Source organism: Athalia rosae, chromosome 4, assembly GCF_917208135.1.
Source record: "Athalia rosae chromosome 4, iyAthRosa1.1, whole genome shotgun sequence".
In the NCBI taxonomy this organism is placed as follows: Eukaryota; Metazoa; Arthropoda; class Insecta; order Hymenoptera; family Athaliidae; genus Athalia; species Athalia rosae.
Window position 1 is genome coordinate 2,469,240 of NC_064029.1, and position 25,198 is coordinate 2,494,437.

The window sequence follows — 25,198 nt, forward strand, 5'->3', positions numbered from 1 at the left end:
CAATAAAACAAAAAAAATATATATATATAGTATAGATATGTAAAAAAAAAAGTTGCAAAAAATATAGTTCATAATAATCAGCAATATCAACGAGGACATTCACACAGGCACATTTTTATTTACTATTATACTATAAATTTTTTTCAATATATATATATATAATAATTTATGCGTAAAACTTTACAAGTTTAGTCAATAACTCTCAGTGGTAAAATCGTTCGCTAGGCATTCAATTTTTAAAGCTCTTGCAAATTATGCCTTCCCGATTTTTTTTTTCATTAAGGCCAGCTGGTTGGTTTTTGCATCGTTGGAAGAACCAAGACGCCAATTTTTTATCTAGTTGCAATAACTCAACGTCACCGTAGTTTTTTCTCTTATTCTGCTTTGAAATAAAATGCAGGCGTTTCGGTCGTAGAGAACAGAATGAAAAACTGGTAGCTTGGCCCGTAATACCCTATAGACACACTGCAAGCGGCGCGTATGTGAGCAGAGCTCATTACCTAACGCATTCTTTGGTTCGTGAAGGAAAAAAAAAAAGAAAAAAAAAAGTTTTTTAAAATTAGAATAATTTACAAGTTACAAATTGAATATAATCTTGCTTTCGTAAAATGAATTTTAAACGACTACTGGTTATTTATTTAATTATTATTATTGTAATTAGGTTTTTTTCATTTTTTCACACATCCGAGGTTGGTAAAATTATCATTTTTTTAATTTGATCCTATTATTCAATTCGATTATACGTCACCATAATTATTGATGGCGATTGCAATACGATATTATCAGTTATTTATTCATTGCTATTATCAATGTTATTTTTTTTATCTATATGCGCAGTGGATTTTTGTTAAAAAATGTATTGCCACGACATACATATGTACATTGTTATTCTTCTGTTGGTTTTTTTTTTCAAATTTTCACTCATATATTTTATTATAATTGTTTTTTAGTTGTTTTTCAATTCATTTATTCAATTTCTCTTAAATTCAAGTTTACGTCCGTTCAGCGGCGTACATTCAGCGACATTCTTCAATTAATAAATACTTTGTTACTTTGTAAAACTCGAAAACATTCATGCTTCATTATTGGATTGTTCAAAACAAAGTTCATAAATGTTCTAAACGGTAGATAAAATATAAAGAAATCTAAATCGCAATTGGTCCGATCTTTGATCTTAGTTAAATGAATCAAATATTATTGGACATCGGGATGGACGTCGTAAGCGACGGTATAAAAGAGGAAAAAAAGATATTCTGTCTTTTTAAAAAATTCGATCGACGCCAGCGTAAATCAGAAATGAAATTTGGAAAAGTTATTCCGATTCTATTGGACATTTTTAATATTTACTGCTATATATGTATATGATGTAGTCATGAAATATTCTCAGACTTGGACTTTAATATTTTTATTACCTGTAAATAGTCGGTGTCTAGCGAAAGGCGAAATTTAGAGAGGGAGAACAAAAATGTCAAGTAAAAAAACACATATCTTTCGTTACGATCGAAGACAAATGAATTTTTTTTTCACAGGAAGATCTAGTCCACTTCAGTCAGTGTTAAGCGCTCTGCAGAAAGCTCAGTCTTGGCTGCCCGTTTAGCACATACCCATATACATGAAGCGTCAAAATGACACTAATTGTACTGTTAGAAAATAAGTTCTTTAATTTTAAGAAATATTATTCGTGTCTAGGTTCATATTTTTCATCTCTATCATATTTTAATTCATTATATAGCATAATTATATAGGTATAGTTCGTATTAGATCAACATATGTATGTTATGCATACAATAATGCATCGGATTTAAGAAAACACATATAACGGAAATTTATAGCAGTGAAAAAAAATAATTCCATTTTACAAAAAATCATCAGTTAGTTTCCACCTTTGAATCGATCATTTTGCACCGTTCACTTTTGCTTCGAAGCTGCAATACGACCGACAAGAATCTTTCCTCCGGTTCGCTATTTTAGATTTTTTTCTCTATTTTAATCGAAACAAGAAGTACACGAAAAGTTTATGATTTCGTTTTAGAAGGAAAACTCTCCAAAATTCATTCAATTATATTTTCGAGCTTAGTCTGAATTAAATATCTTTCGCTAAGTTTCGAACAACGCTGAATGTAGTTTGCCAACGGTACTCCCGCGCCCATCTTCAAGTCTAAAGCCTCCCTAAACTTTAATTAATTCGTTTTACCTAAATTAAGGATCTTGCTAATATATATATATTTTTCTTTTTCTTTCTCGCCGTCTAATCTAATTAATGACATTTGACGCGTACATGCATTATACAAAAAAAAACAAAAAAAAAAATATAACGCCAAGTGACGTTGGCATCAAATGATTGATTATAAAAAAAAAAAAAATAAAGGAAAGGATAATTATAAAAAAAATAGAGGAGAATATTGACCGTCGCAACATGCATTTGAACGCGAGATATTCACCGTGGATCAATTGAGCATCGTGTTAGAAGAAAAAAAAAGTCGAAAAAAAAATAATTATTCTAGACTCTATAAGATACAAACTGAAAATAGTAACAATTATTTCCTTAACCTAACGCAACTCCGCGAAAAGTGCGTATGAGAAGAAAAAAAAAAATAAAAAAAAAAACAATTCAATGATTCTCGGTTACAAAAATAATCATTACGCTATTCTCTTCACTCCTTATCTCCTTATACATATACCAAGGTGACATACAATTTTTTTTTTTGTCAAACGGTTTCATCTCCCATATTTATCCAATTTGCTTACGTACTTCAAGTATGGTTCAAAGTTTTTTTGTGTTTTTGTGGTTTTTTGTTGATTTTTTTCACGTTTTTTGTTCATCAAAGCGTCAAGATTCGGGCAGGCACCCGCTGGGACGAAAGACAATTTTTCTTGCCGCTGAACATTTTTCTTACTTTACAACCGTTAAAAGACGGACACGTACATTTTCATGTTATTCGGGTTAAATGAGACTACATTTGACGGGATTCTTCGCGAGTCGTGAATTATTTTACGGCCACGCACCAGTGCGAGTAGGAAAATATTTCTACCAATTTTCTAAGACGCATTTACTCACTGATGTTGAGCCAACGGCCGAAGTCTTTCGTTCAGCACCTGGAGCTGCGCTGCCGGAGAATGGGCTCGACCGCTTGTTGATTTCTAAAAAATTTCGGCATTCGTCGTATGAGGTAGTGCGTCTTATTACGATGGGAGTTGGAAAGGTCATAGGTAAACCGCGAGGAAAGGTACACATGCAATGGAAAACCAGAGTTGTCACAATTTCGAGGACTATTATCTTCTATTTTGTTGTAAACCGAATGAAAGTCGGTCTAATTCCTGCACATTGTAAATTGTGACAACTCTGTCGCGAAAATAAATATGAGATAAAGCATAGAAAAGCCCGACTCACGCACCGGAAATCATAAGCATTATTTTGCGCCGAGCGCCCCATGCCGTCACTCCTATTTCGTAGAGGTCCTTTTCAGTCAGAGAAGAAAATGTTGCCATATCCACCTCGTGAGATGTGAAAAGGCCTGTCGAGAAAAAACGCAACCACGCCGTACGGCGAACATGCTAAAGGTACACCGAGAGAAAATCGTGCAGATCTATCACACCGCCCATGTGAAGCTCATGTCCATAAAAATATTTGCAATAAGCGGCTGATATTCAAGTTCAAGCATGCGAGAAGCACAAGCGTTAGAAAAAGATAATAAAAAGCATCGCAGCAGAGAAGAAAAAGGTGAAATTGAAAGTAGAGAATATATTTCGGACGACCAATACTCACGTATATATTTTTCCAATCCGATGTTGGTCAGCATCGAAGCGAGGTCGGAATATCGCTGCGAGACGATTTTGTTAACTTGGGACGTGGGGGTGTGATCCATGTAGTTTGACGCCATTCCAATACGTTCTTTACCCGCGCTCCCTGGGGTACCAAAATCCATCGTGGTATTGAAAACTGGAGTGGTGGGTTCGTTCCAAAGATCAGAAGGACTGAAGGGAGCATCCTAAGTGAAAAAAAAATTCTTAGAATACAGGTCGACATCCTTCGTAGGCTGGAATATTCTCTCTAATATTCAACCCACCCCATTTTGATTATTTTCACTTTGCATCATAGCAACGGTCTGACTCAGCCCAAGTCCAGCCCATGCGGAAGTAGGTACTCTGTAATCACTTGCAGAAGGTTTTGATTGGATAGCCTGAACTCCCATAATTTTCTTTTGCTCGTAATCGAATGGCGTCAGATTACTCTGGGCTACCATTTCCAAAGTTTTTTTCTCGCAGCCAGGTGCCCGACGATCAGAAAGATCTGAGAGCATGCTCGATAAATCTGTAAATTGAACGATTTAGACAGAAAAAAGAATTATCACATGAATCCACTTCAATCGATGCAAATGAGAAGGAACCAGTTTTTATCCCACCTAAATTTGGACCAGGCTCTGGAAGATTCACCGGTGAGGCGTTCCGGGGGCTGATCGCTGGACTAGAAAGTGAACTAGCCAAACTGCTCAACGACGAACAAGCTGCAGGGACAACATCAACAATATTATCAATGCTATGCATAATATAGGCAAAGGTGAGGATAATTGTAAGAACTCACCACTAGTATACTTGTGGTCGACTAGAGATGTTGTATTCAGAGTATGATACCCACTGGAGTGCATAGAACCACCCATGCTATTGCCCATGTTATTTCCCGTTCCATTAAATCCTGTACCATGATGCCCCTGAGTAACGTTGTTAGCAGTACTGGTATTGACCATACCCTGATGCTGCGGGAGAAGATTATTGGCTCCCATATGCATCAAATGTTGTTGGGCGAGTAAATGATTCAGGTGAGGGTATGAAAATGTCGTGTGATGATGCGCAGGAAGTGGTGAAAACATTGGAGTGAGTGGCGGAAGTCCCCACTGCTGGGCGAGCCCCATAGCAGGATTAGGAGAATGCTGGAGGGGGGACATTGGGTAGGGTCCATTAGCGGTGTTGATTGTCAACAGATTTGGAAAGTTTTCTGTCAACGAATTAACGTTGCTTGAACCTAAAATAGAAGTGAACAACGTTATAATAAGTGGATAAAATGGATTCAAAAAAATGTACGATATCCCTGGTTGTACTGACCCGCACCATTGGACATTGCGTTCCCTGTGAATACATTTGTAGCATTAGGAACGTGATATGTGGCAGGTATTTCGGCATGGACCCTCGGCTCGGCAAGTCCAAGCAGTTGTTTTCTCGCCTCGTAAATGTTGCTAGCATTTCTTTCGATTCCTTTTATGATGACGGAAAGCGTGCTCTGTTTTGGCTTATAACGAACGTTGATAAAGACGTCTAGAGATTGCATCAGCTGAGAAATATTCTCCGTATCTACAGAGCTCATAGAATCCTCTGGAAGGTCGAACATCAGGACTAGAGGTAGAGATCCCTGTGAATAATTGATGGTACTTTTTACCATCCCATTTGTTTTTTTTCCAAAAAAGTTCGTACATATATTTCAAAATAGTCAACTTACGATCAACTGCTGACGAGCTAGGTAGACGTTGTGAACGCCACCGGTGATGGTTACGTTACTTTTTTTCAAAGTCGGAATATTGGGGTCTCCCGCATCAGGAAACATTATTTGCGTACCTGTGCGTTGCATGATCATCTTCAAATTACAACTATGTTTACCGAGCACTATGGTATGATGCTGCGGGGAGATCTGGACCGACATCTGAACTTGTATTTGATTCTAGAATTTTATTGTTCAAAAATTATTCAGAGATTGAGAGGATCGTCTGTTTTGTTCGACTCAATACCGGTAAAGTTGTTGAATTATTGAGTAATACTCACAGCCAAGTTCTCGCACATGTGGCGAATGAGTAAAAGTGTCGCTTCCTTGACTTGAGATACTTCCCACTCGCATCCCTTGACAATTACTAGAGTGGCATGAAGTTTTGGTCGTGTTCTGAACATAACTTGAACGTTATATTTTTCTTGAATTTTCACAACGTACGGCGATGTGGAATCAGGCGGTGCTTGCATTGACCCCATGATCGGCAGTTCGAAGGAGAATATCAACGGTGTGAGATTCTGAAAGTTTAAATCAACAAAATTTTTCGTTGCTAAGACAGAACAAAAAAACTAGTCGTTTCATCCTTATGTATCGCATCTAATCTTTCACTTACGCGGACTCTGGCACGCGCTCTTTCCACCCCATCCATTTCACCAGCTATCGAAACTTGATTACTTTTTTCCTGAGCGTTGTTGCGATTGCTATCGGGAAAATGAATATGACAACGAGTTTCTTCCATTACTTTTTTTATGGTCAATCCTCCCTTGCCAATTATGTGAGAATGGTCGTTGTAGCTTACGTCTAGCTTCATCGTGACGCGATTGCTTTGCTAAAATAGAAAGAAACGAAATAATAAATAAACAAAATAGAAGTCGAGGTATTCGGGATTATTAGAATTTGATAGGGAAAGGTGAAATCGAATGTCGATCACCCTGACTAGCCAGGAAACCGAGAGAACACGACCTCGGGATATTTCGATCCACATCTCGATAATTCCTCATCAAATAATCTGAGATGAATCATATAACCCTGGCGGGCAATTTACGCAAACTTTATAACGTGTACAAAGTTCAAAAACTTTCACAATTTCAGTCACTCGTACAAATACGATATAATCAGATAGCGAATGGCCCACATAGTAAAACGTCACTTGTAGATAACCGACTAAACGTTGTATACATATAAAGATTGTTGACCCTTTTCTAGTTTAGTTATTATTATACCTAGTTTGAACTACGAAATATACGTAACTCATTAACATAAATTAATCTCTCGGTTATAGGCATTCTTAACTTTGATTGCAATTAACTATTTATTATAAGTGGAAGCAAAGCGAATAAGATTATCAATGATTTATTCGACGTTTCAATATCGTTACAAACTTCCGTGCCTCGATTATAAGAAGGGAGGGGAAAAAATCAATTCTCTTCAAGAAAAAATGAGAAAATTGAAGTAATATAAAATAATAATTGCCGTATCGGATTCATTTACGTATGTACGTCGAGCACGTTTCTACAACGCATGAATAATTGTCTCGCGGTAAAGATTGCGTAATAATTGAGCTGCGACACGAATATTACATACATATAATACATATACGTATAATTCGCAACCGATAACGCGACATTGAAAAATAACATCAAAAAATATCTTTATACGTGAATATAAATAAGAAATGATAAAAAATCGTACCACTAGCACGCACGATGATAACGATGAAATATAGATCTATATTTCATTACATGATTAGAAGAAAAAAAGATTACATATATTAATAAAGAGAACTAATTTCTATCGATTCGATAATTAAATGATCGCATAACAATCGCTACATTGAGTATAAATGTACACGTATATACCTATAGTATAATATGTTACATGATCTAAACGGAAACGTACAGAAATCTTGTGGAATATTTGGGGAGGCTGCTGCCTACATGTGGAACGACCCGCTATCCCCATTCCTGATCTACATTGGAATAATCGCTAAGCTTTTCCCCCTCCGTAATAAATTCAGCTTTTCTTTCTCTCTTTCTCTCTGACTCTCTCACCGTCAAGTACGAAGATATGTTATACATGTGTTCGGGAATGATGATCATACGTTATAAACACCCGTTGCTGATATGACACACGTACTATAGTGATTACGTATAAAACATGCTGGCGCCAATACGTCTACCGCCCACATAACGCGAGTAGCCTCAGCAGCTGCTCGTTACTTATCGTTAGAAAATTAATAATACTCCTACCCATGTGTCTACACTACAGATTTTATTTATCAAAATTTACACAAGTATTTGATTATATTTTCCGTATACCATAGAACGGAATAAGAATCCGTGTAAAAAAAAAAAAAAATCCATTCATTCAATCGTTCGTTCCTTCATTTTTTCCCCCTCTTTTACTTTTGCCCGCATGGCATGCCCATTGAAATAAGATACCTACAATAAATCAATGAAAAAAAAATCAGTGACTATGATTTATATTAACGCGTCGAACTTTTCTCATATTATTCAGTATTGTCCGTATTATGTATAGTAAGTATGTTGAACAAGACGTTAATTAATTAGATATATTATGAGAAGATCTGTGATAATTCAATGAGGAAGAATCTATATATTAATTTAATGATTGATAATAAACGAATGAAATTCATCGAATTTATAACACCGATCTCTAACGGTATATTTTTCAATATTTACAAAAAAAAAAAACCATACATAATGTAACTCGACGATAATAAAATCTACATCAGCATCAAAAAAAAATTTTATCATCCGATAAACAATAATCTTATATTATGAAAATAACAACGTATGCATTTAAAGCTCTAGCCAACATCAATTTCTCCTTCGTATGCATAGCCAAGGCGGCAGCAACAGGCATAAAACGCTGTACATTTCCATCACTCACTCAGACACCAACCACGATCATCTTTTTATTTTTTCGTTTTTTGTTACTTTTTTTTTATTCTGTGCCACTTACTCGAGCCAGAATTACTCCCATGGCGGAAGATTTTTGGAGATATACTTTGGTATCATGTGTCGTTACATCATATACAGTATGTAGTACATATGGAAAAATCATCTGTGTGTATGAAAAATACTGGTTTATCTTTTTTTTCAACTTTTACTTCGATTTTTACCTAATCTAAATAAGTAGAGATATGAATAACTCGGTGGTTAGTGCAGCGTCCGATATATGATCTTCATCAACAACGTACACATGAGGTTCCTTCCTCCGAACTCTATCACTTTCGCTTTCTGATTACACACCCGTATCATAGGTGTAAATTCGTAATGAGAAATGTAATCGTAAATAAAGCCTGCAGATAAATAACTAGAGGGGGGAAAAAACTGTAGCGTGAATGAATAGAAAAATGAGGACGATCGATAAATGTTTGAATGCACACCTGTATGCTTGAAAAAGATTACGAATATTAAATGTTACGTTTCACGTTTTCATTTCTAAATAAATAACTGAATGGATAAAACCTTACCCGGGTGTCCAAGACTTGCATAATCTTTTCCTTCGCTGCTTTTACGTCATCCTGTCGACCCGCGACCTTTATGTGTGGATCTGCAAGAACACGACGGACACATTATATACTTGTTATATTTATAACACCACACATACCTACATAAATGACGATAGATTAGAACGATCAAGTTTTATGTTTCAGCAGGATAAATATAAATATGAGTATGCATGCTAATACATAAACGATACACCTAATGATACGATCATCGCATGTATCATCGCGGGTACCGTTGGACCCTGCAAAAATTGATGCGATTTTTATGTACCTATCTAACGGAGAAATTCGTCCGTTACATATCATCCGTATATACCTGTACACATACTATATACCGTCGAGGAAAAATACTTTTTTTCCCAACTTTTTTTTTAATTTCAATCATTTTTTTTCCGTCACGCGCCATCGTCTAAACCACTTCCTGATCACACGCCATGCTAGCTGCCATCGGAACATCCATGGCACGCATATTCCCGATAAAAATTTACCAAGTTCTTTTTTTCTGTTGCTGAATTGGGAAAAAAAATTTTTGTTTGGTTTTATCCTTTGTAAATAGCGTATAATACGGTCGAGGATTGAATAAAAATCGAATAATTAATCTCTTGGTATCCTTAGGAGCGGAAAAAAAAAAGTTACAATTAAAAAAACCAAGAAGAAGAAAACGAAAAAAATTTCACATTCCTTTCGACGTAAAGCGCGTCGTCGTCGTCATCATCACGATCACAACCATGCCGTTTTTAGACCAGTAGTAGCACTAGTAATGAACCAATTGAGCGAACTAGGCCATGAACAGAAGCAAAGAGTTGTGGAGAATCTAAAACAATAGCTGTACATGTGTGTACCTTGTTTAATGACAACAGTATTCAAGTGAGCCCATAGGCCAAGAAGTAATAAACGTATAAACTGCATTGCAATTTTTCATTGCCATATTTATATTACCATACTACCTACACGTTATCGCGCGGTGTATACGTATAAACTATGAAAAAACTATGATAAAAAATAGAAAAAAAAAACAACGCAATCGTATCATTGCAAAAAATATACATGTAGATACAATGTAGATAATTGTATTGATAAAAGTCGAATGTGTATGTGAATTTTTTTACGCTTTCTTGCAAATGGGAGTTCTATAATCTAATGTGCGAACATTTATGTATTTTTAGCATGCTGTGCTGCGCAAGTATAGTATCGTGAAGCAGAGTTCTTATGTAAGTACGTATACATATAAAATATGTACGCATGCGATATTTGAGCGAAATTTCTTAATCGTTACGTGAACACGTGCTTTTTTATAACTCGGATTATAATTTAATACAGTCGGGGATTATGGTCATGTGCGTGACGTACAAGTTTTCCGTTATGTGTACGCATATACGTCTACCATGTTCGCACATAGTATCACCGGGAATAGTGTCGAAAAAGATTAATCGATTAATCTCATGAAAATTATGTATAGCTGTTTTTTTGAATGGATTGTACAGAAATTTACTGTTCTGTTTATAACGAGCGTATACATAGGAAATAACACGTCACGTTTTACTGTATCGCGAAATGAGGATTCGCTGCACGTGTTCACAGTAATTGGAAAGAATATCACCTGCATCAAGTATCATCTTTACATACGGTTAATTTTCTCCGCCAACGGTAATGGGATTAAAAATTGGCTTTAAACCGGTTTATACAAAATACCGCTATAATACTTGTACATATGTAATACGTCTAGGTACGTACGTCTACTGTACAATGTTCTGCGCTCAGATGTATTATAAAAACGAACGCGTGGTTGCACATTGGAAAAAGAAGAAAAAGAATCATTCCATTTCAAATTTCAGGATCTCACACGTAGTCTAAAATTCCAAAGAGATGAAGAAACAAAACCCACAACGTTCTACACCACGCTTGTTATCAATAAAATAATAATTCGTTGGTTAATTATCCTAAATTTTAATTGTCTATCGTAATCACAGAGATTGTTTGAATCGAAAAAAGGTCTGCGGATATTTGAGGGGGTAAAAAAAAGAGAAGAAAAAAAAAAACCGTCGATCAAATCGCAGACATCGGTCATGAAATGAAAAGGTTATCGAGTATAGACTGTGAATAAAAAAATGCATGGATATATACTGATGTAAATCCCGTGATGCACACCGATCGAGGTCTTTCATGTACACGTTGGTTGCGGGTCGTCGTCCCGTTCTTCGTATGTATATTTTTCCCCCCTTCGCTATACCTGTAGCACGATGACCTATAAACGGGATGGTTCATCGCAAAGTCAAGGCTCTTTCGTCGTGTGGTAGCGTGATGCAACACGGTGGTGTGCGTACGTACGCGAAATGTGGGAGAAAAAATGATGACCTGCGCATTAACGTTTCGTAATTAATTCATAATTATAATTAGACAATAGCTAATATTCCGGTATACGTACAACTACACCTGAGATAATCCGTACAAATATACCAATAAGGGCAGGTGGTGAAAATTCGCAGTTAAACAATATTTAAAAAGGAAAAAATAAAAATCGAAACGGGTGACTGCCCTGCAGTGGTATGAAATATTTTCAATGATATCTACCGAAAATTTCGTTCAATCCTTGTTACACATTAAAAAAGTATCACAGGATCAATTCTGAAAATACTTCATTTTGGGGTCGAAATTAGAAACTGTATTTTTTGATGTGTTCTTATGTATTTTGATCTCAGGAATTCGAATCCGAAAGTCAATTCGATCTATCTATCGAATTGATCGAGTCGAATAATTGATGATTATTGGATCGATTGCATGAGTAGATGATTTTGGCTCTCAGATTTGGATTCCTGAGCTGTTTATACGTGAGATTACTTTTGAAGGACCAAAAAAAAAATTCGATTTTTGAGCAAAAAATTATTCATTGTTTTAATTGAGTTTAATATGCTTTTCTGACGTGTTTTGACCTCAGGAATCCGAATTTGAAAGAAAAATTGATCCATCTCTGAAATTGACCGAGTTATCGCCAATTTTCAGCTTTTCGGGGTCAAAAATAAAAAAATTATTTTATATTCTATTTTAATGTAATTTGAGCTCAGGAATCCGAATCTGAAAGAAAAATTGATCTATCTAAAAAAATGACCGAGTTATCGCCGAATTATCGCATTTTTTGGCATAAATTTGAGGATATCTCGAAGGGAAAAAATCGTAGCTTAATTTCGCTTTCGGATTCGTGTTCCTGAGGTCAAAATACATAAGAAAAGTACCATACGATCAATTTTAAAAAATAAAAATTTTTGGTCAAAATTTGAAAAAATCGTAAGGGGTACCCCTTGGAAAAATCTCAAATTTTGGCCAAAAATTTTTATTTTTTAAAATTGATCGTATGGTACTTATCTTATGTATTTTGACCTCAGGAACACGAATCCGTTGGTCAAATTGAGCTACGATTTTTTCCCTTCGAGATATCCTCAAATTTGTACCAAAAAATGCCAAAAAATGGGGATAACTCGGTCATTTTTGCAGATGGATCAATTTTTCTTTCGGATTGGGATTCCTGAGCTCAAATTATATCAAGATAGACTGAAAACTTAATTTTTTATTTTTGACCCCAAAAAGCTGAAAATTGGCGATAACTCGGTCATTTTTGTAGATAGACCAATTTTTCTTCCAGATTCGGATTCCTGAGGTCAAAATACGTAAGAAAAGTGAAATTTGATCAATTTTAAAAAAGAAAAAGTTTTGGCCAAACTTTGAAAATTTTCCAAGGGAATTTTTTCAATTCTCGGGTCAAAAATTAACATTTTTTTCTCACGTGTTTCCTATGCTATTCTGATGAATATTTTTTTTCCCCAGGAACTCGAATCTGAAAGCCAAATTCATCTATCTAAAAAATTGAGCGAGTTATCGCCATGTTGTCGCTTTAAAAATGGAGATATCTTGATGAGAAAAATTCGTAGATCGACAAAAAAAACTCTCAACACGTGTGAAATATAATGATGTAAAATTGAAGAAAAAATGCTGGTGTATATAAACCACAGGACAATGATCTAATCATAAGGAAGAATATATCAGTGGAGGATATTCCCCTTTTCACCTGCCTAGTCTTTATAATTAAGCTCACGCTGTGATGAATATCGTTAAATAAAAGGATTCTAAATTTAATACTCAAGAGTTGAACTGGAATTTTTTGCTCACAGTGCAGCGATTCGGCCTCGCTTCGCTATCTGAATACATAAGAAAACGAAAAAAAAAAGATGAAAAAAGATCGCCCCGCGTGACTGCGGGTTGAATAATCAGTTTCAGAAAGTCAGTGCAGAAAAAAAACGAAATGGGACAGTCATAATAGTAAAAATGATAGGATGCGAATACTGAGAGAGACGTAGAGAGAAAGAGAAGAAAAAAACTCAAAAATAATTCAGATGCATCGCGTCTAGCGATTAAAAAACCTATTTCAAACTCTCATACCCACATACCTCTTACACTTTGAAAACCTTTCGAATGAACATGAGACTCTAAATTTTACTTCATACCTAATCTACTTATAATAGAGTAGAAAAAAAGTTGAGAAAAAGAAGAAGCTTCTTTTTTCATACCGAATTCTTTTTCTTTTTTCTTAAACCGATTTTGCAATTTTAGTAGCGTTACGTATAATGAAAATAATAACTGATACAGCATGTTGTGACGGTGTCTTTGATGATAAATTATATGGTATTAGCAAAGCGGAAGGCGCGAGTCACCAAAAAGTTTCCATAAATGAAATCCGCCTCGTCGCAACTCTCCCCTTCCGTCATGTGTCACATCGAAAGAGTTTCAAACTGCTGAATACGTTCATCGAGTATGTAAGTACGTGTATGGTGGTAAGTGGTATCGGTCAACGTATCGTCAGACCATCATGTACGCGACGCTGACGCAGAAGTTCCCTGCAAATAATAATTAACTAAAAAATAAACCGAGCATTAATGAATGAAGAAATTTCCGCACTAGAACACGAAATGTCAAAGAATCACCACCGCCATCGTCATCATCATCATAGTTTATCACGCGCCATTTACCAAGGAATGTTGCTTTACTTTTTTTACAAACGGTACACGGTAGGTAAGAAATGCAGATGGAACCTCCCGTAGAAAATACCCTGTTAGAGAAAAATTGTTTTTCGTTTTGTTAATCTTTCCTGTTAGTAAGTGAAAATTTTTTTCCAATTCAATCGTTCGCTGCCCTTCGACGTTTAACGAGTTTTTATTAACGTGGGGCATTTTAAACCAGTCGGAATTTTCCGACATTAAAATTATCTTATCTAACTCGTTATGTCTGCGGTATACGCATACCTATGCGGCAGCAGAGTTATTCTTTTTGGGAAATAGAAAAAATTAGGGGGAAACAGAATACATACTCAAAAAATATACATATATATATATACGTATATTTTCAACCCCTCCCTGAGAGTTTCTGAAAAATATGCACTGACCTTTTTTCGATTTAGCACCTATCTTCAATCTGCATGGCCACGTGATATTTGTATTCGTTTCTCCCATAATCTGAAATAAAATATATGAAGAGAATTTGAGTATCAATTGAACATACAACATTTAACGAAAAAATAAATAAAAAAATTGGAACAAAAATAAGATTGGAAAATCAGCAATCTTAATTAATTAATCATCATTACCACGGTCATTGTAGTTACAACGTCGGAAAAGTTCTTTTTGTTCTTCGTCCTTTTTTTAAATTTATTTTATTTTTTAATAATCTCTCGTCTGCGGTTGACGAGTTCGTCGGTTTACTATGAATAGAATTATAATTAAAATTAGAGTGGACCAAGATCCGAAATCAACTATTGAAAATTGTAATTTAGAAAAAAGGGTTTCTTTTTTTTCCGAACCACCAAAGGTCAAGGGGCGATGAATCAATTGTTGAGCAAAAAAGAGCGAAGACACTTCAAAAAACACCACTTATTTTTCTATCCCTCCCAATTATATAAAAAGTCAATAAATTAAAAATTTTTTAAAAATATTATACAACATCAAAAAGTTCATCTTATTTTACAAACAACAGCAACGTTTTCACGTAAGTTTGTCACTACGATCACTACGAAAAAACAGAATACAGACGAAAGTCACCAAAATTTTTCAGTATATCGGATGATATCGGTTTAAATTACACCAAATAAACTAAATTATCATAAAAACTGAATGAATGAATAAATGAAGAAACACCTATTCAATCCGATTGAAAAATCGTCAACGGAACCACTTTAATTAAAACGTATCACGTATCACCGTCACAAAAAAAATTCGAATGTATTTCAGTAGCCAGACACAACTATCGGCAGAACGATGAATCCCGTTGAAGAAATACTCAAATATCCTCTGACAATCAGATGAAACGCTAGAAGAATAGCGCATTATTGGCCACAAGCAAACGACACGACGTGCACACGACGGATGACCAACTAGTGACTACTTGGTGACTACAAATTTCAAGATAATATTGTAACGGGTTGAGACTTCAGCGTTTGAGTTAGGTGTTCCCCCACCATTTGTAGCCGCTGTCACTCCCCTTCTACTTTATTTTACCTCGCGTTTTTCGCTCCTAATGATCTGCAACACAATTGTTTAAAATATAAACGAGTCTAATTTGTTAATGGTACCTGCTACTACGACTATGGGAGACCCACGTGCACCGTATAATCTTTAAATCAGTCTACCGTAATCAGGTGTCCGTTAGACGACAGGTGTAAAGTGAGTTGCTACGAATAGAAGTATCCTCATTTAAGGGGTAGAAAAGGGAGGTCTCTTCGTTTCTTTCATTCGAAACGCGACAGTTCAATCATGATTCTGTCCGCCTGTGGGATCATCGAGGCAATTATCACTATTTTCATTGTCAATCGATACGAAGTTCAATGTTCGAACATAATTTTTGCGACAATTATTATCGTCTGACTCATAAGCGCATATGGGTATGCTGTATTATACTATTTTGTAGGATATAAAATTGAACGTGTAATTGCAGGTATACGTACAGGTATCTCATTGTGGAATTATTAACCTTAAGAGTCTAGAATTTCTAGCTATCACGCATCGATCAAAGTTGGTGAGGAAAATATCTGGAAAGTAAGTGCAACCTTTCCACCTGGGTCTTTGTAACAACGACAACTGAAACACGAGGACAATCTTCCGGGAAGTTTGCAAAGAAAGTATTAGCGCACAAAGGGAAAGTACAAGCGTCAATAAATCTCCCCTATTTTCAACGCTCATACCTGCGGCTCTGCGAAAACACCTGCGATCTCGACTGAAAAATTTTTGCGCCCAATTGTGGATCGCAGGAAATTTGATTTTCATGTACAACACTGGCGAGTGAATTAAATTCTGTAGATGGATAGATGAGAACGAGGAGTAAAAAAAAATTAGAAATCAATCCGATCTCCTAACGGCGACCAATTAATGGGGGGAAACATAATCTGCCGAAATCTGTCTAGATATATTTCGATGAAAAGGCTTGATTTCTCTACTAGATAAAGCAGAGATAATTATAATTGAATTCACACATCATGACATGAAACAACTCACGATCTTCAAATGATAATAAAATAGGGTATAGATACGATGTACATTTGTGATGACGGCATACAATATCAACCATACTTATAAAATTCAGATAAATTTCCATGACTTTCCGGAACTAAAGAAGGCATGTTACTATCGATTTAAAATACCTTATCACGCGTTCCTTTTTTTCTGATATCCTTTCTAAAAATTCATTTACAGGTATGACAGACGACGAATGTCGTAACACAATGTGGAAAATTACAGCGCCTAAAAGCAACGAGAGAAATAAAGATATGGAGGAGTAAGAAAGAAAAACGAAAATCGTCTAAAAAACGACGTATCAGCATTTGGTTAGCAGTTGCAATAATATTTGCCAACTGTCGAGTGGCAATGCATAAATTATTAAAAAAGGAAAAAAGAAAAAAGAGGAAGAGGAAAAGAAAAAGACCATTAAAGATACCAAAATAACACAAAAGAAGCATCAAGTTTCTCGCGGTTTAAAATGATATTCATCGATGTAATCTTCCGACGAACTATATAATAAATGTGGTTGTTTTTTTTCAACCCAATGTACGCACGTAATACACACTATAGTATAAACCTATAATTTTGTAAAAAAAAAAAAAGGAAATGTAATCGTATTCTGGCTAATATTTATTCTTCAATCGTATAATCCAGGTTATACGACATATTGGAATCTACTAAAACCAGATATGCAGTATTAAAATTTCTATAAATAAATCTATATTATATTCACGTACGTACATAGGTGTATAGGTGTAGGTAAATATAATATACCGCGATACGGGTCAAGCCTCCTCACTGGGCATAATGTTTTGCGCACAGAAAATTTAACGGAAATTTACCAAGTATTATATACGCGTACCTATACCATATCTACTACCGAGTATTTATTTCTTACCGCATGAATTATTCACATTATGTTATACATGCATGTATAGAATATGTATATAGATGTGTACATACACATGTGAACTGTAACGCGCGAATACACGTGAAAACTTTGCTATCGCGTATCATTCTCTTATCTCTGTTATTTTTTATTTATTATTTCTGATCATTTATTTTTTCATTATTCTCAACATTCTTTGGTAACTTTACCGGTTCACATAAATGACTGAATTTGTAAATTTTGGACATGAAATTTTCTAAATGGAGGAGACAAAACAATCAATGCAATCGTCATGGAAAACGATGGGTACATGTTATAGATAAGCCAAAAATTGGAACCCTGTAACAAGAAATTCTGGTAACGACTTTCAAATTTTGATTTTCAATTACGTATTGCAATGTCTCGTTATTGACTTTTTTGAAATTTAAAAGGGAAGTTGGAATAAAAATTGTTATAACAGTAATACAGAGGTGAGTCTGAAGTGCAAAGAAATGAAAAAGGATAACATTCCTCCTTCCCGTCGAAATAACTACATCAAAGTATGTTCTGCAAATCTCAATGATCATTGCGCTGGTGATTTTAACGAATAAAAGCCTACGTTACGTTAGATATATTTATACCAAATATAGGCCGTTCATTTATACCACAGGTATATTCGGATTATGCGATATCTTTTATGTGCATATAAGAATAGGACATCTTGCATAATAAGCTGATAAATTATTTCACCATAAATATCGAGCAACATCTTTAACGAGGATAATTTATTCGTTTCGAGGTTTATAAAAAGAATGGCCATCCAATTCGTTCGCACGTTAATTTTTCGAATGTTATATTGTTATCTTAATACGTTAACCGCGCGCGATTCTATCTAACTTGTAAATACAGACAGGCACGTAACATATGCGTGAGCTCATTAAAAATCAACTATGAATTGACAAAAAAAAAAAAAATCAGCGAAAACCTAAACGCTGCTTAATATTTATAAATCAGTTTAAAAAACAATTCCAATATACTACGACACCACAATAAGTAAATTAAAACATTAAGAACCGGTTGATAAAACAATTTGTATCCTTCGAGACGAGTGGTGAGGCGCCGCCCGGATGACCTATTAATAGCTTTTACAAACGTGACTTCCATGCTTCCTTACGCAATGCGTATATGTATATGATAAGGCTTTTACGTACATATTTGCCCTTGTAGGATGTGAATTTTCGGTATACTGTATGGTCAAAAAAAAAGAACTATATTTTCTATTTTTCCACACGCGATGATTTTTCTGATTGCGTGTTCCTACACAAACTTACAATTAATAGAAGGCACATCGCTTTCTGGTTGAGATTCTAAAAGATGCAAATTCAATATTTCTCATTCATTCGTCCTTTTCTTTTGATTTTTCGAATAATTCAGGATGAGCTTACAAGCTCCGTGTTTGAAAAGTAATCAAGATATTTATCAACTAGTTGAAATAGGAAAGAGATTATGTGTCCCTGCACATTCGTTTCGTTTGTCAGCAAAACGATTATGGTAAACGCGTGAAAAAGAAATCAATAAATAATTAATCGGGTTTTTCATTTATTCGCGGTATGTTTTTCTCGTCGGTCACAGCATGATTCGATGAAAATGCAGGTAGCGTGTATCTGGATAAACTAAATTAGGAAAAATTATTCCGGACTGATATTGGAATACAAAATTGTCGACCTTATGTAATATTGTTATAAGTTATTACGTGAAAGCTCCGATCAAACTGCAGATTGCGGTCGTACGATCGATTGAATTTCATTGTTAATAAATAAAACCGGATGTATTGTTCGTATATAGATATAAAATATATACGCCTATAAAATATTAGCAAATGTATGTATGTACATATGTACAAATATTATACCTTGTTATTCCTGTTCTGGTACATTAGAATATTTCTACACATATGCTAGTACGTCTATGTACACGGATATTGTATGCATCTAACAAATACAATCGAATAGTGCAACATCGGCAGTGTAGTGTAAACTTTGACATATGACACGTCAAGGTCGTGTAATTGAGCGCATATACCATTTCCTTGAGCAAAATGCTGCACTGTAGCAATGAGACGACAATATACAATTTAAGATGCAGTTGCATGCATGTACGTATTGCACGCATTGCGTATGTACAAGGTGTTTTACAATTGAATCGAATATTTGGCTACCGCGAGTTTTTACGGTATAGCATCAGGTATGTCGATGCATTTCTTGGGCACGTGGCTGTTCGCAAACACGCGAGAATATCCCAATAAATAAATCTCCGTATAAAGAAGTTTAGATAATCGAACACCTCGTTACCATCACCTAATAACATCTCATAATTAATTACCGTGAAAAATTTAATTAAATTTATTCTACAGATACGAATATAGTATTTTCATCTTCCTTCTTCCTCAAATCTCACACACTAAAATAAACGTAATAATTTTGATTTTTACTCACGTTGCGGAAAAAAGTTTCAGCAGATTCGGGCGCCTCATTATCACCTAAAATAAAAGGAAAAAAATATGTACACGATGGAAAGTAAAATCGAGAGAAGTCTGTTTACAAGGTATTTAAAATCTGATGTACCTATACACTTTGTATAGGTATGTATAATACACCAATAAAACGACTGTTGGAGAAACTCAAACTGCCTCAATTAACGATCAGTTAATGATTACACAGGTATATAGCTATACCTATCTACCCACATCGTATTATATAGTCACATAAAATATGCGACAACGATATTAAGTAGGTGTACGAATCGGAAGCTTGTGCGTATGGTTACACAACGCTGAAGGTCATTGCAGTATGAAGTACATAGACGAGGCCAAACTTTACCGCTGTCATAGCAGACGGTATGTGCGATTGCAGGATCTAGTTTTCTTTTATACGATAATTCGAACCTCCACATTACGGAGGCACGAGGATTTTCATTGTCAAAAATTTCTAGAAACAGTAAAGAGTTTTCTTTCTTTTTTGGTTTTCTTTCCTTCTGTTTTTATGATGAAATTACTTCAACCTTCGATTCGTTTTTTGGCTACACTCATTATTTCTCATTTCAATGACACACGCCCCTTTTGAAAGCTCTGAAAAAAATTCCCACAAATTTCACTGCAACTGTTTGGAGGGCACGAAAATTTTCCGCGTCCACGTATCAATAACAGCGGTAGGCCGAGATATATTATTTACTCGTCCTTGCTACAGAGGGGAAAAAAACCTCCATTTGCGCCGTTATAAAGGCGATCGTCATGACTATAAAGTATTTGCTATGTCTAGTGTCTATGAGAACGTATGATTAATTACATCATTTCATGATGCACAGAAAGATTTACATATTTAAAAGGAAAGAATCGCTGCGTTATGATTTTGGGAAAATTTTGAAAAGTCAAATCCTCGATTGAAATATTTCGGATATGACGATACAAATAAAACAAAGAGAAGTTTCATCTTTAGCCTACTCGGTTCCGAACGGTTCACAACATAGGTATCTCGGAATATTTGATTTTACAGATTTAGAGTGAACCGATTTATGCGACATGTATAGTTATACGTATGTGTATCTTCGCGTTTATAATATGACTACATGAAAACACGATTCTCAGAATTAGTTTGAGATGATCGCGGTCGTACGATGTTGACAGATTCGGCTCGCATTATAATAGTCCTGAAATCCACGACACGTGCGATCCAAGTGTAGAGAACTCTCGATGATTTTGTATACAAAATTATTGTACCTATCTAGACATACGTAACTACACGTGAAATCAGTCAACGAATTTGTAAATTTACCTAGTTTTACATAATAATTATGACATCGTCGTGTAACACAAGGATTATAAAAAAAAAAAGAAAAAAGTAATCGAATATATATCAATTACTCACCGATTAGCATTTGCTCAAGTTTTCGTCTGTCGATTCTGAATCTGTCCTGATGAAGATCTTCGGGATCTGCAATGCCCAGCGACGCTGCCAAGTCCTTCAGTTCTTCACGGCTGTAAAATTCTGATTTTCCAGAAACGCTGGTCGTCGCAGTTCCCTCTGAAGTTTCGGACATCGTATCCGCCGCCCGAGAACTCTGCATTAATTCCTCCGGTCTCATGTTTCAACGATTCAACTGATTTCTGTTCGTGAATGTCCTCCTCCTGCAATATTTAAATACCATTAGTTCAACCACATTCAAATCATCTTTCTTTGATTCGTTTTTCAATCAATTTTCATTCGCATATAAAAATCAACTACGCGAATGTAACAAGTATAAAAAACAAACTGTCTCCAGTAATCCGTGCGGTCAGTCTAAATTTTGACTCTTTCTTCGTTCTCCTACGTCCCCTCTTTTTTTATTTGATTTATACTGCATCGTTGATTAAAATTTGTAATTCAAAAGCGCGCCATATCTGCACACGGAGCGATAAACTTTGCTCGATGCGACAACATCGATCACAGGCAACAGTAAACATTATATAACCGTACATGTCAATTGTAACCGATTATAGAAATAAGAAAAAGAAAAAAAAAAAAAAAAGAAAAAAATTTACCCTATTATAGCATGCAATGCAAATTTTCAAATCCGGTCTATCAGACGAGTGTAAACATGAGGTATCTATTCTTTTGTATATAATGAAGGATGACCGCTGTATATTTACGACCAAAAAAAATTTATACATCTTCAAAAAAAATAGTATAGGGTAGGACATGAGAGATAACTACGATATGAAAGAGGTCATTCGCTGCTGCTGACCAGCCGCACCAGATTTATTCCCACGTTTTTCTTTTGCAATGTGATGTAACGGTAGGCCCCGTTTAGCCGAAGGCACGGCGAACGATAATATGTCTGCGCCACGCTCACAAAACAAGAGGAGAGGAAAAAAGAGAAATAAGTCTAAATAATTAAAAAAGTATCTCGGCGGTCAAGGAAATTAGTATAGAAAACACATGTTATAAAGTGAAGAAAAAAAGTAAGTGCGACATCGATTATACTAATGCCACGAAGCTTAAAATATTTTTGTTAAAGGTACGGAATTAAAAATTCATTAAACTCGTTTGGATTCAACCAATATTGTTGAAAAAGAATCTGATACACGCGGCCATTCAACAGGTGTACAAAATTAATTCTCATATCACTAATTTCAAATACCGTATATCTAGTATACGTAATGAGGCACTGGTAATTTAATCGTTGAAATATCAAAATTGCGCAATAATATCATGAGTACATAAACTGCTATTTCAGTGCAAATACCGTTCAGAGAATACGTACGTGAACCGTTTTTTAATGTTTTCGCAGTGAGGCGCGGACTTTGTCACAGTCGATTTTGACTTTGATTAATTAACGATAGTTCGGATCACGGTATTGTTTGATACTTGAATGGTTTTGGAATGAATAATTTTGAACGCAGAATGTGCAAAGCATTTTAGACAGAATCGATTTGCTATTATGCCGTGAGAAATTTAATCATTAAATCAAAGCGAAAATTACGTTGGGGAGACGATCGGTTTGCACCACGTGTCAAGGTCATGCCCATGGAGAGATGGATGACAACCGAAATTTCAACTGTTTACAAATCTCTGTTAAACTCAAGTATAGCCTAAACTTAGGATTAAAGTTTGAATTTTGAATACATCATAACTGAGCCGATAACAAAATGGAGAAGAATTCGCTAATTTCCACAGTTTGTGTGAAAAAATAATTCAAGGACTATGATTTTCATGAATTTTTCACCAAATTTTTCTAATCCACCGTATCTTTCAAAGCAAAATCTAGCGCCAGGTTTTTTCTGCGACTTTGTAAGAGGTGGAGAGATTAAAAAAAAAAATTTGTAAACCAGTTTTCAAGAGCGTGAATTATGGGTTCCATGGATTTACAAGTGAATATATGAAGTCGATGAAACTGTGAGGTAAATTCCATATCGAGAAAATGAAAATTTATTACCAAGATAAATCTTTTGCAAAATTTTCACCGGTTCCGTCGTTTAGTCTTGAAAATTACAGTAGTATCGACGATTACGAAACAGGATGGAAATTTCTTTTCACTTGGAATTAGAATGTTATAAATACGAGCGAAATACATCACGCGATTATCTACGATGCAAGATTTTCGAAAGTCCCACATTCGTGATGAAGATTCGTTTTGTTCGGTAATATTTTTCTTCGATAGCGTTTAAAATCAAACTGAAACCACACGAAATAGAGCATCGACGACCAACGGTCCTTTAAAACGGCGAAAAAAAGCAAAAACAAAAATAAGTCTATATAACCTTTTATCTGTTGCGGTAGGAGCTGCCACCGGTCTCGAGGAAAAACAACACGCCGCACTTGGTTCGTCCCACACGCGCACGCGACTCACGATTCCGTCACTCGCGGGTCACAAAACGCCCCCGATTCAGGAATTGCAAATCGAATTGATGAGATTGAATTGATTAAGACAAAAAACGAAAAAAAAGACGAAAAGATAACGCAACGGCGAAGCGCCCTAGGGTTCCAAGGTCACCTCAACATCACCTGAATCCCGCGACCACCCTTCCTCTTCTTCGCCAAACTTCACGTCCCTTCTTCTTCTTCCACTTCCTGTTTTCTTTGATTACTCTTTACCGGGTTCGTCCGACGAACTCGTAAGTATAACGAAATGATTTACCTCGTATTATTTACCTATTACAGCGGTACCACCGATCCTCGTGACGCCTTCAACCCGACTGTCGTTCTCCGACACTATACGGACTCTCTTCGTGGTTCTTGTATGACGTGCGAGTTGCGAGCTGTTACATCGACGTTGTGGGAATATTGGAGGGGAGAAAAGGAGGTAAACGCCGGCTCAACCTCAAACCTCACCCAACTGCTCGGCCAACGAATGTAACACGTTTGACGTTGTCGCTGGTCATTACGTGTTATCGTCATCAAGCCTTCCAAACTCCGCGCATCTGACATGAAATACATTTATGTAAATACATGCGTATAATATACGTACCGAGGCGGTGGTATAATCAGTAGAAACCGTCATTGCACGGCCTTCGAACGAGATAATTTTCATTTATCTGGTCCTAACCAATGATAACTCCAGGCGGCATCGACCGAAGCATTCGCCAAATCTTCGATTCATTTATTACTGACGAAGGAGATGCTAAGATATTACAGTTGGATGATGTATTTGTAATGCTGAGGGTTTAAACTCACCTAGAAAAAACCGTTTAACTCACCGCTCCTACCACCGATCTCCACGATCGTTGCCCTTGTCCTCGGCGTTTCCGCTTTTTGGGATGAAAGATACAGAAGCTTTAAAGGTGGCCCAGCATGACTGAAAGGGGATTCCGATTGAGTTGAAGAATTTGGTAATTGAAGGTCCATCGATGCACACGAAATACTCGACACAACATATTATACCCTTTTATGGAACTTATCACAATTTAGGATGACCAGTCAGTTTTTGGAGGCAACTTCAATAGCGTTGGTGTCACGTAGTACTCTTTCATTTGTTTCGGCATAGATATTAAAAATTCTCAAGAGCGAAAAGTACTATGCCTCAGATAAAAAAGTAGGATTCCATTTTTAATTACACATCCTACAATCTGTCACGGTCGATAAAATAATTCGTAATCTATGCACGTTTTTACAGAACATTTTGCGTTCTCTTATCATATCGGATGCACCTGAAGACGTTCCATCATGCGGCATGCCTCTTGCAGTTTAAATGCT

The 25,198-nt window shown here is 35.7% G+C and overlaps 1 protein-coding gene and 1 long non-coding RNA gene across 9 annotated transcripts; one reads left to right on the forward strand and one right to left on the reverse strand.

The window, feature by feature from the left end:
- Nucleotides 1-900: 900 nt before the first annotated feature.
- On the reverse strand, nt 901-25,156 carry LOC105690312 (protein bicaudal C). 8 transcript variants are annotated; one of them, XM_048654924.1, is made up of 17 exons: nt 24,887-25,156; nt 24,680-24,800; nt 23,767-24,426; nt 21,395-21,654; nt 19,967-20,010; nt 14,500-14,569; nt 9,033-9,112; nt 6,147-6,362; nt 5,812-6,051; nt 5,492-5,710; nt 5,101-5,404; nt 4,583-5,020; nt 4,404-4,505; nt 4,068-4,312; nt 3,767-3,989; nt 3,396-3,515; nt 901-3,141 (listed from the first exon to the last, which is right to left on the reverse strand). In XM_048654924.1, the coding sequence occupies exons 4-17, from the start codon at nt 21,609-21,611 to the stop codon at nt 3,029-3,031; spliced, it is 2,631 nt and encodes an 876-aa protein (XP_048510881.1). In that variant the 5' UTR covers nt 21,612-21,654; nt 23,767-24,426; nt 24,680-24,800; nt 24,887-25,156; the 3' UTR covers nt 901-3,028. The 8 variants fall into 8 exon arrangements, with proteins under 8 accessions (XP_048510881.1, XP_012263434.2, XP_012263435.2 ...); XM_012408011.3 differs by having other exon boundaries at nt 24,703-25,156; XM_012408012.3 differs by having other exon boundaries at nt 24,158-24,426; nt 24,680-25,156.
- LOC125500789 lies at nt 9,942-13,292 on the forward strand. The gene is made up of 3 exons (XR_007278261.1): nt 9,942-10,159; nt 10,235-10,279; nt 12,888-13,292. It is a non-coding gene; the product is annotated as an uncharacterized LOC125500789 (long non-coding RNA).
- Nucleotides 25,157-25,198: the final 42 nt, after the last annotated feature.

Coding starts and splice junctions, on each gene's coding strand:
- LOC105690312 (XM_048654924.1), bottom strand. CDS start 21,611: ATGAGACCGGAGGAATTAATGCAGAGTTCTCGGGCGGCGGATACGATG. Junction 14,570..19,966: donor CTGAAACTTTTTTCCGCAAC/GTGAGTAAAAAT, acceptor ATTTTATTTCAG/ATTATGGGAGAAACGAATAC. Junction 5,711..5,811: donor ACATGTGCGAGAACTTGGCT/GTGAGTATTACT, acceptor ATAAAATTCTAG/AATCAAATACAAGTTCAGAT.